Genomic DNA, 12,445 nt, shown 5'->3' with positions numbered 1-12,445 from the left:
ATCAACCAATGACGAGCGAGAATAATGGTCATGAGCACGTGGCTGTGTGGCAATGTTCCACCTCCCTCAGGATGGTCTATCGTACACCTTCAGAGACTTGGGTGATTGACGTTGTTTTGGTGTGAAAATTTGGACCATGGTTATACTAAGTGTCAGTTTAGTGGAGTCACCTTCTTCATCTGGATTATTGTTTCGTGTCGACAGGATACAACTAGGTGCTCAATACAGGTGAGTCTGTACTGATGGCGATTGCATTTTGTTGTTAATGTTAACTTAAAATACTCCTATGGATATGGCAGTAACTTAAAAAAATAAAATGTTATGTAAAAATCACCAGATATAATGTATTTGAGAAATAATCGACGCTTGAGAGATGTTCGACGATATATGTATTGTTAAGTATGTCTGTGACGACTCGTAAGAGGTCCTTCTCCTGCAGGTGGCCAGACAGGTGTTGATGCTCTGGGCGTTAGCATGCAGCAGCTAGTGTGTCGCGCTACCCCCTGGACAGGATGCTAATACACTGAAGGTTTCATCTATAATCGGACAAGTACAGTCTCCTTCACTAGTGCGTTTACAAGGGCTCGTCATATAAGCGTTCCACAAATCTTAGGAATATTTGTTTTAATATATTTTTTTTCATTTGATTCCACAATATGTTTACTACTACGAGTTTCCTTCTGTCGAATGTAAACAAACACAGGGGCTGTCACACTGCACAAAACCTGACGAGCCCCTGTTAACGCACTAGTGAAGAGGACTGTACATCCGACAGCTTACTTATTTTATACTCAACTACAATCAAAATTAAAATACAAAAACTAATAATTAACTTGGGGGAAATAATAATTCAGTTAATATTATCCAGTCAAAAGCTACATTAACACAAGCTGTCCACTTGCCCCCACCGTCACTTGTTAAAGATGGACTGACCCTCGTTCACCACCTGATGAGATGAATGATTGAGTGAATGTGATTGAATGATTGAGTAAGACAGTCAGTCAAAATAAGAAGTCAAATAACCAATGATTGACTTCACCAAAAAAAAACCCACTTAGCCAGCCAGACGTAGAGTTTAATACCCTAACAAGTACAGTTACTCGACATAAGTGAACCCAAACTGGCTCAGTCGATTGTCTGGAACACTGGTCGAGACGGAAAATCGAATTTCACACTCAAATACACTGAACGAACACGCGGCGACGCACACATAAACACATATTAGAGCATCACTTGGTAATGCCCAGTCCCACATTCTGATACACAGCTTGTTTAATGCTCACCAGTAAACGGGAATGTATTTGTGTGTGTTGTGTGTAAGTGTGCGTAAGGAAGTGTCTCTCTGTGTGTGTATGGAAGTGTTTGTATATGGAAGTGTTTCTGTGTATGTATTTGTTTGTGTGTATATAAGTATTTCTGTGTGTATGTAAGTGTTTCTGTGTGTATGTAAGTGTTTCTGTTGGTAAGTGTTTCTGTGTGCATGTGTTTTTATGTGTATGTAAGTGTTTGTGTGTATGAAAGTGCTTCTATGCGTATGTAAGTGTTTCTATTGGTATGTAAGTGTTTGTGTGTATGTACCCGTGTTTGTATAAGATTAAACAATACACAGGAATACTTAATAAATGAAAATCATCATATAAAAAAGAAAGCTTATGAAAACAGGAATCTAGACTGAGAACAAAAAACAACAACACAATCATTCCCAACTCACGGTGAAATTATCGAGTTTCTAAAGTTCTCTGTTTGTGGTGTGGCCAGGTGTGACGGCCTCCCTGATCACCCAAGTCAAGTCATTAACCTGCCGGGGATTAAGACCGACTCTCCACCGACTGCATACAAGCTGGCAGTAGGGGTAACACACTCCTCCCCTCCCCCTCCCTCTCTCCCTCCCCTCCCCTCTCTCTCTCCCTCCCCTCCCTTCCTTCCCTCCTTCTTTCTCACTCTCCAGCAGGCAACTCCGTCATCGCCCCGGCACCACCAACCCCTAACGAAGAAACCTGGGTGGCCCTAACCAATCCTTCCCTCTACCCTTTGTTTATCGAGCCAATTAAGACAGAAACTCCCATTAAGGGGAAAGTATTATAGGTGCAGAGGTCAGGTCACGCTGGGTTAACAAGGATATTGTTATATCATTACAGACTTTAGTTATTTGTTGACTTACTATTGCATTTATGGAAGTATATCTGCAATAATCTCTACTTTGTCTCTGTGAAACGTGATTATTCAGTGATACAACCAACAGCTAACGTTAGGTAATATCCCCCGAGCTACCTGTGTTATTGAGAGGCCAAATGAGTGTAGAAGGACCATTGGTATTCTCCTCACGGGTAGATATATATTACCTTATAGAATGGTCGTTTCCTGCTGGCCGTGGCTGTAGACGATGGCAGAGGGAGGTCGACCTTTCTCTATATGACTTGTGGCTCTCTCCGTATTGCCATTGACCCTCTCAATACGACCTGGGCCCCTGGTGTATGTCCAACTATCTGTTCTGCGTTCTTCTACATATGGTTTGATATGGGACTTTAATGTCATCTGTTTTCCAATCTATCTGTCAGTTTATGGTCCCACATATAATGGAGAAAATATTATACGTAACGTCCATCATAATAATAACTTGAACAAATTAGATCAGATACACTTGATACGTAATGAAGACACGTTAGGTTAGCTCTGTATGCTATTAATAACCTGTTTTTACTCTATGTAGTTATATTTTGAACCTCAGACAATTTAGACGTTCTAAAAATTTATTACTCCTTATAGACCTCCATGTGTATTCAGACACAACACTGAAGTTAAGACTAATTGTAATTATGAATTGAACTATTTTAGTGCAAAATCTGACCATTACGACGACACATGAAATAAACAACAACAAACAAACAAACAAACAAATATGAAAACTACAAATTTCCCTCTGGGTGAACCTAATAGCAGAGCCCTCGATAAAACGGACAAAAGTGCCTTACCATATATGAGGAGAGAGCGGCTGATGACTCCCTTAAAAATGATCATAAGTCCATTAACACGAGGCAGCACTTTGGAAAACGAGACACGGTTAATCTATAGACTGAACGACTGTCAAATAAGTTATAACGTCCTATGGGTGATGTTTGTCCTTTGATTTTATTTAATATTCCCGAGTTTTATTCATTTTATTAGCGCATTAGCTCATTTGTAGATTATTTTAACCTTGTGAGCTAAGTATCCTGAATTCCACTTCCCTAGTCTGCGTGGGGGATAGTAACCTCTTGTACATTACTGCAATATATGTGTTTACTATTCATTACACCTGTCGATACTACAATAATCCTTCAGTCAACTAGTCAAGGGTATTTGGGAGGACGGGGAGCCACCAGGTGTAAGAGTATCAAGAATCAATGGATCAACAACACCTGTACAATCAATGTATTATCACAGGTAAAAGTTTGTTTACGTGAAAAAAAATAAGCCAAAACGATTAGGATATTTTAGTTTCCTTAATTTGCACGAGTCTGAACTTCATTTGTTTTTATGTCACGTACTACTCATCTATGTGTTGTGTTATCATACAATATACTTAACTCCGCATCATAATAATCTACGTTTATATAGCACACGTTATCTTTTATATTGAGTTGTAATGTATGAATCTAATGCAAACAAACATCAAAGTCAACGATATCACACACACACACACACACACACACACACACACACACACACACACACACAAAGACACTCTGAATGCTTCAATGTATCTAATTGACATCAATATATTACTAAACTTTAATTTAATCTTTCCATTGTTGTGAATAAGAAAGAAATGTGTCAATTATATCAAAGATTAACACTGACAGTTTCACATGGGTTAATGCTAGTTATATACTCCTATCTTATCTCTTACTCAGACAATAATACAATAATAATAGTAATTTTCGTGATAATGTGAATAATAGTAACGATACAATAAAGTTAATAAGAGTAATAATAACACATGCTTATAATAATGATAATAACAGTAATAACAATAATGATGATAATGTTAAGTAACAATCATAATAACATTGGAAAGATAGACCCTGAGCAAGGCATTTGACCTGCCTCTCTGTGCTGACAAGAGAGGTCGGCCTCAGTGAAGAACGAGCCTGTGTGTTGGAGGCGCGGCAGGTCTTCCTCACACTAGTTCCTCCATCCTGATTATGTCTCACTAAGTTCCTCCATCCTCATTATGTCTCACTAAGTTCCTCCATCCTGATTATGTCTCACTAAGTTCCTCCATCCTCATTATGTCTCACTAAGTTCCTCCATCCTGATTATGTCTCACTAAGTTCCTCCATCCTGATTATGTCTCACTAAGTTCCTCCATCCTCATTATGTCTCACTAAGTTCCTCCATCCCCATTATGTCTCACTAAGTTCCTCCATCCTGATTATGTCTCACTAAGTTCCTCCATCCTGATTATGTCTCACTAAGTTCCTCCATCCTGATTATGTCTCACTAAGTTCCTCCATCCTGATTATGTCTCACTAAGTTCCTCCATCCTCATTATGTCTCTCAGGTGACTCTCAAAACAAATCATCCTTAATAAGTTCCTCCATCCTCATTATGTCTCACTAAGTTATCCTCTTATGTCTCACTAAGTTCCTCCATCCTGATTATGTCTCACTAAGTTCCTCCATCCTGATTATGTCTCACTAAGTTCCTCCATCCTGATTATGTCTCACTAAGTTCCTCCATCCTGATTATGTCTCACTAAGTTCCTCCATCCTGATTATGTCTCACTAAGTTCCTCCATCCTGATTAGCTCACTCTTTTAATTTCATGCTCTGTAAACACAATTGCCTCAAATAATCTCTTGTGATTTCCATGTCTAATGGGAAGAATGCGGCTCTGTGTCACCATTGTGGGGTCGGGCAGGTGTGTTTAGGTTTGTATCTGGCGATGGTGAACTTGTCGTCGCTCGTAGTGCCAACCAAAGATCCCACGGAGGTATGTTGCTACAGCGAATAGTTCATACCCCAGCAAGAGGCCCTCACTACCCCCAGCAAGAGGCCCTCACTACCCTCCAACAAGAGGCCCTCACTATCCTCCAGCAAGAGGCCATCACTACACCCCAGCAAGAGGGCCCTCACTACCCCCGGCAAGAGGCCCTCACTACCCCCAGCAAGAGGCCACTCACTACATCCCAGCAGAGGCCCTCACTACACCCACAAGAGGCCCTCACTACCCCCAGCAAGAGGCCCTCACTACTCCCCAGCAAGAGGCCCTCACCCTCAGCAGACCTACCCCTGCAGCAAGAGGCCCTCTCTCCCCCAGATAGAGGCCCCACTACCCCCAACAAGAGGCCCTCACCCTCAACCCAAGAGGCCCCACTACCCCCAGCAAGAGGCCCTCACCCCAGCAAGAGGCCCTCCTACCCCAACAAAGAGGCCCTCACTACCCCCAGCAAGAGGCCACTACTCCCCAGCAAGAGGCCCTCACTACCCCAGCAAAGGCTCTCACTACCCCCCAGCAAGAGGCCCTCACTGCCCTCCAACAAGAGGCCCTCACTACTCCCCCAACAAGAGGCCCCTCACTCACCCCCAGCAAGAGGCCCTCACTACTCCCCAAGAGGCCCACTACAACAAGAGGCCTCACTACCCCAGCAAGAGGCCTCTAGCTAGAGGCCCTCCCCCCAGCAAAGGCCCTCACTACCCCCAGCAAGAGGCCTCACTACTCCCAGCAAGAGGCACTCCACTACCCCCAGCAAGAGGCCCTCACTACCCCCCAGCAAGAGGCCCTCACTACCTCTAGCAGAGGCCCCACTACCCTCAGCAAGAGGCCTCCTCCCAGCAAGAGGCCCTCACTACCCTACAAGCAAGAGGAGCAAGAGGCCCTCACTGCCCCAGCAAGAGGCCCTCACTACCCTCAAGCAAGAGGCACTCCCTAGGCCCACCCCCAGCAAGAGGCCCTCACTACCCCAGCAAGAGGCCCTCACTCCCCCAGCAAGAGGCCTCTTCTCTCCCACAAGAGGCCCTCACTACCTCCAACAAGAGGCCTCACTGCATACACTACTCATCCAACAAGGGCCATCACACACCCAGCAGGCCCTCACACCCCAACAAGAGGCCTCACTACCCTCAAACAAGAGGCCATCACTACACCCCAGCAAGAGGCCCTCACTACCCCCCAGCAAGAGACCCTCACTACACCCCCAACAAGAGGCCCTACTACGCCCCAGCAAGAGGCCTTCACTACCCCCACAAGAGGCCCTCACTGCACCCCAACAAGAGGCCCTCACTACCTCCAGCAAGAGGCCCTCACTACACCCTAGCAAGAGGCCCTCGCTACCCCAGCAAGAGGCCCACAGGTACTCCCCCAGCAGACGCCTCACAGGTACTCCCGAGCATATGGGTGACAGATGATCCCGGAGGAAAAGGTTCGCCATCATTCCACAAAATAAGTAATTAACAGGGACTCCCCTGTACATAGATATATATTTTTAATGTGTAGCATATATATGATCTTCTGTATCTTAGAGTGAGCGCTTTAAAACCTCAATTGTTGACGTGCAGAGATCCATTAAACCATAATCATCATCACCGTCACCAGCATTTAGTCTGCCAAGCAAATTGGTCGCGTCTATCTCGTCGTTGTTCTGATTTTAGTGGCAGCTGATATGCTATAAATAATGAGTTGTTGGGTCACACCCCCTCCCTGTCTGGTAATGTACAGGAGGACCCCCCCCCCCCAATCTTGCCAGTGCACAGGACCACGCCCTCACCCTGCCTAACAGTGCAGAAGGATACGCCCCCACCCTAATTGGCAATGCACATGACCACGCTCTCACTCTGATTGGCAGTGCACAAGGCCATGTCCCACTTTGCCTGGCAGTACACAAGGCCACACCACACCTCTACCTAACAATGTAATTGGCAACGCTGCCGCCCTTTAAACTTAATTAATTAACGAAGAAAAAAATGCTTATGCTCATTTCCTGTCTGATAACCACGGCCTGGCAGTATACAGAACCACGTCTCCTCCCTGCCATGAAATATACAGAACCACGTCTCCTCCCTGCCTAACAATAAACAAAACCACGCCTCCTCCCTGCCTAACAATATACAGAACCACGCCTCCTCCCTGCCTAACAATATACAGAACCACGCCTCCTCCCTGCCTCCTCCCTAACAATATACAGAACCACGCCCCCTCCCTGCCTAACAATATACAGAACCACGCCTCCTCCCTGCCTAACAATATACAGAACCACGCCTCCTCCCTGCCTAACAATATACAGAACCACGCCTCCTGCCTGCCTAACAATAAACAGAACCACGCCTCCTCCCTGCCTAACAATATACAGAACCACGCCTCCTCCCTGCCTAACAATATACAGAATCACGCCCCCTCCCTATAAGGCCGGCAATAGCGTCCGTATCATCTAAGACCCATGTTGTAATTATCGGGGGGAGTTGCAGCTAATTATATCGTGGCGGGAACAGTGAGGGTCGGGGGCGTCTGGTGGGCGGGTCTAGGTGGCCAGGGGAGTGTAGGGCGTGCCTGGCGTCCCACTGCCTGGCCACCTCCTCCTCCTCCTCCTCCAGTATCTAGGACATCTCCTGGGGATAAATCATCGTCGTGGGGTTATAAAGATCACTCCATAGTAATGAGGCGATGTGTTTAAGCTGCATTTATTGCCATTTAATCGCCAGCAGGGGGTACCTCGTATCGGCAAAGTGAAGGGTTTTATAACTGGGTGAGATTATTTTAAGAACTACGCGATGTGATGCCACTGTGTTATGGTTCGCTGTTCACTCTTATCTTTATTAATATCGAGGCAAATCAGAGAAGCTTAATGAAGAGCCTCTCAAAAGGTACATGGTCTCTATACCACTGATCCACAATAACATACAATGAACACCGCCTAAATGGATACCACTTTTTCAGACGATCTTTGTATTTTTTACTTATTATTATTTTCGTTTAAGCTGAAGTCTGAAGATTATTCTCATTGTATTGGAAAATTCTTGGCTTACGTGTGTGGTTATTTAGAAGTCATAATTCTAATGCTTAATGAGAGAGAGAGAGAGAGAGAGTAAACAGCCAAGCGGACCACCCACAACAAAGAAGAGATTACCGAGAAAGAACAATTATTTACCACCTACGATCATTTAATTCTTTTTTATATTTTTGTCTCCTTTCCTGAATGATCTGTAACGAGAGAGAGGCAAACTGACTGCGCCACTTCTTCACAAATTTGTCACGCCGTCGAGTTAAAAATGGATAACTATTTTTTCTAAGGAAGATGCGTTACGAATGACAAAATTTCCATTAACATTTGAGTGCCATTTGTCAACCCTGACTGATTAACCTTAATAAAACTTAAAAACTTTAATGGAGTTATTAATCGGAACTTTCATTGTGCTCCATCACCAAAATAAAAATCCTCAATGCATGGGAGTTCATAATTCGGTTAAATACGGTTCTACAACGGTGAAATTAGTTACGGTTCATGTATTAGTCTGGAGATTCGGTTACAAATACAAATACAGACATAGATATAAACTACAGATATTACAGAGTCACAACGATATGTAAATAATATGAGAAAAAAAAATTCACTTGTAGTTTGTTATATATCATCTTGTAAACAGAGAATGGAGAGTTGTATCGTTCACATGGAGATTGTGTTAGATAAGAGTACGATTATGTTATCAATGAGAGGAGGAGAAGGCGGAAGAGGAGGGGGAAGAGGAGAAGTAGGGGAAGGGGGGAGGAGGAGGAAAAAGGGGTAGAAGAGGAAGACGTGGATGATGAAGAGAAGGAATAGGATGGGGAAGAGAAGTGAGGAAGACTAAGGAACAAACAACTGTATCTTTCTGCTTGAAGTCGTTCTTGTGGCTAACTTAATCACCAACTACGAACAAGCATCATCCAAGCACAAACACGGCAGATTGAGGTTACATAGTGTGTGCACAGAGAGTAAAAACGTGCATTACGACACTCACAATGGCTAAGATAATATTGCAAGAGTCAATTGAACATCCGGGGTAAACTCAACTAGGCAACGCCCCTCTGTCATCAATTATCTTGCAATTTTCCATCAACTCACTTAGATTTGTAGAGATGAAAGGGATAAATTGTCTTTGTGTCGAGACTGTACTGACGGAAGTTCATATGTGGATTAACTCTTCCTCTTTTAAAAATGTTACATAACTATTATTGGTATTGTGAATAAATCTGCAGTTTGTTTTTTTTCTAATTTCTTTCATTTTTTTAAGATATTCGACAGACCTCTCTAGCAACACGTATGATAACCTTTGTTTGGGTTTCTCTATGCACCTGTGTGATGACCGTCCTATCTAGTTTTTTACATTACCTATATACATGAATCTTTTGGGAATATAAAAAACAAAAAGGTGACAAGATAAAAGAAAAAAAAGGAAGCTTGTTCTATAATACACACTTTCAGGAGCATCAGTGGGAGGTTAGGTAGTAAATCCCAGTCTTCATATAACACAACCTAACCTAACCTAACCTAACCTAACATAACCTAACCTAACATAACCTAACAACGTCCTAATAAACACTCCCTTACTCAGCCTCACATAACAGGTAGTCGACTTGAACCACTGTCTTAACCACCCTGTTAGAGTCCCTACACCAGCTCTCTCCTCTCCGCGGCGTCTCCCTCTTAGCTTGACCAGCCGGTGAGCTATAACCTAATCTAGTAGGCAATACAACCTTCCTATTAACGAGCTATTACGTGTGAGGCACCGGCCGTGGGGGGGTGGGGTGGGGCTAAGAGAGAGAGAGAGAGAGAGAGAGAGAGAGAGAGAGAGAGAGTTGAGAAGTCCTTATAGGCGAGAGGGAAGCATCCAGGGATTGAAGGGAGAGTCAGAGATCCAACGGCCGTGACGTCGTTCTAGGGTTCGGGAAAAAAGAGAGATCCAAGAGGCGAGGACGGAGTAAAGAGCTCGAGGAATGTTTCAGGGTCGAGAAGGGAAGTGGTTCAGGAGTCGAGGTATTAATGTTATTGTTGTATCCACACTGTTCCCAAGCGAGTCGTCAGGGCAATGGGAACCACTTTTATTCTTAAATACGTTCAGGATACAAATTCAATTGATTTCACCTTCAAGAATTTAAGTCCATCCAATATGTAAACTTTATTATCAACAGACAGACAAACAGATTTGGCCCTTAATAATATAATATAACGTCATAAGGACATTACCGTTTCATGCTTTGTTGTTGGAAGCTGAACGAATGAAAAAGTATATAGCGGCAACTGTTGATGCTCTCAACCTAATTCAACAGAACTTCCAATCACAAGCATTAATACTACGAACAATGATATAACCAAGCAGTACTACCGGTTGAGGGCCACTACAGTGTGACCGGAACGATGGAAGCCTTGAGGGCCGACAACAACACAGACTGGGATTTCCTCGGGCTCGGAGCGGCGCGTCGCTAAGCACAATGCGGAATGATCCATTATAAGAGACGGTTAACCTAATGGGATAATTATAGCCCTCCTGGACAGATCACAGCCAGGCCGAGGTAGTCGCGTTTTGACTTGTGATGCTGACTCTTCCAGACCCTCTGTTGTTTATTTCCCGAACGAGAAATATAGTCATTGTGAAGTCGGCAGGGCTTCATTAGTACCGTGGATGGACTCCAGAGGGAAGCCGCCTCCTCTTAATTGCTATCTTTTGCGGCCGGGAACTTAATGTGTTTACGCTACTGTGAGAGATCCGTGGGAGCCGCTCCAGGCGAGGGAAAGGTAAAGTCTTATAGCGGGTTGGGGGAAGACGAGGATTATGGAAGACTGAATAGAAGGGATCACTGAATGAAATAGTCGGCCTTGGTGATGAAAGGTTAGAGAAGAAGTAGAACGTGTGAACTACAGGGAGACATGGGTACAGTATATTGGTATGAAAGGAGCAGAAAACACGGGAGATGAGGAAGAAGAAGATGAGGACAAGAACAGGGTACGAGAAGTGTAAAACAAGTAGAAGGACATAAGATACATTAAAAAGAAAAATAATTATAAGACAAAATGAAAAGAAAATGTAAAGAAAATAAGAAAAGTGAACAATAACAACAAAACACACCAAAACAAAAACACCGCAACATTAACAAAGAAAAAAAAAACACCCACCACCAATATAACTTTTAGACCAGCCAATATTTCCTCAGCAAAACAAGAATGCAAATAGATTGTTAATGGCTACTCCTGGTTAGATCCCGAGGAAAAATAAACAAGGAGCTCACCCATCACTTAACTAGTGGATGGGGTTTGACCACTTCACTGGCTATTGTAAATCTTTATCTTACTATTGGTTGGCCGCATAAAGATTAGCTGGGTAATGGGGGCTGTCCAAGTATCGTAAGTCTCTCTCTCTCTCGTTACACACCATGCATACTCTCTCTCTCTCTCTTTCTTTCTTTACTCTCTCTCTCTCTCTCTTTACTCTCTCTCTCTCTTTCTCTATGCCTTTTCTATATAATCTCTGTATTTATTCGTTCCTGTCTCCCTCTGTCTGAGTTTATGGCGATTTCTGATTTTATTTCTCTATTACTTGTCACTGCTTTTAGGGTTCTGTCAGTTTCCGTTTACTTACTGCTGTTCCCTATATTTTTTTTTTCGTTTCTGTCTATTTCTGTCGTTTTCGGTCAGTTTATCGCTCTTTCTGTTTACTCTCTTTATTTATCAACGTTTATTATCGTCTCTCTCTCTCTCTCTCTCTCTCTCTCTCTCTCTCTCTCTCTCTCTCTCTCTCTCTCTCTCCTCCTAAGACAAGCAGGTTTACGGGTCTCAGTGTAAATATTAATACACTGACAGATCCCCGAAGACACAAGATTATTCAGTGTAAATACTACTCCTACTACACAGACACACTCCAGGAGTACACAGAAGGAGGAACACCATCGCTATTGTCTGGGTGTTGTCTGGACCGAGATAAACCAAGATACTCGGAGCTGTTTCCCTCACAAGCGGGAAAGTTAAGGACTTGCTCACCTCACCTTGGCTGAATATTAAGAAGCTCATGGACTTCCCCCTCCTCCTCCTCCTCCTCCTCCTGTCTTCGTGTATATTTTGTTTCTTCTTCCTTCTTTTTCTTCGTCTTTTCTTTATATTCTTTAGTTTCCTTTTAGCGTCTTTTTTTTTGTTTCTCTCCTTTTTATATTTCTTTACCTTTTCATCTACTCTTTTTCTTGTTTTCTTTTAGTTAATTTTTTCTCCCTTTTGTGTGTCTTCACGTTTTTCATCATCTGTTTCTTCTTTATTCTTCAACTTGCTTCTTCCTTTTCTTTCTCGTCTGTTCTTGGGGAGAGGGGGAGAGGTGGGGGAAAGAGGATGTGAGTGTATTTATTGATTTCTTTTTGTTATTCCTTATTCTTATTTACTCTAAATATAAGAAAATCTCACAAGGAATTGATAATCTTGAGTTAACTTGATCTTGAGAGTTAACTT

The 12,445-nt window shown here is 43.2% G+C and overlaps 1 protein-coding gene across 1 annotated transcript; it reads left to right on the top strand.

Moving 5' to 3' along the window:
• The first annotated feature begins 4,976 nt into the window (after positions 1 to 4,976).
• LOC121857924 (proteoglycan 4-like) lies at positions 4,977 to 5,648 on the top strand. The gene has a single exon (XM_042354170.1). It carries the CDS (start codon positions 4,977 to 4,979, stop codon positions 5,646 to 5,648), a length of 672 nt encoding a protein of 223 aa, XP_042210104.1.
• Positions 5,649 to 12,445: the final 6,797 nt, after the last annotated feature.

This window comes from Homarus americanus, unplaced genomic scaffold, assembly GCF_018991925.1.
Source record: "Homarus americanus isolate GMGI-L3 unplaced genomic scaffold, GMGI_Hamer_2.0 scaffold3353, whole genome shotgun sequence".
In the NCBI taxonomy this organism is placed as follows: Eukaryota; Metazoa; Arthropoda; class Malacostraca; order Decapoda; family Nephropidae; genus Homarus; species Homarus americanus.
The sequence above is the reverse complement of the archived record's forward strand: the minus strand, read 5'-3'. Positions and strand labels throughout refer to the sequence as shown.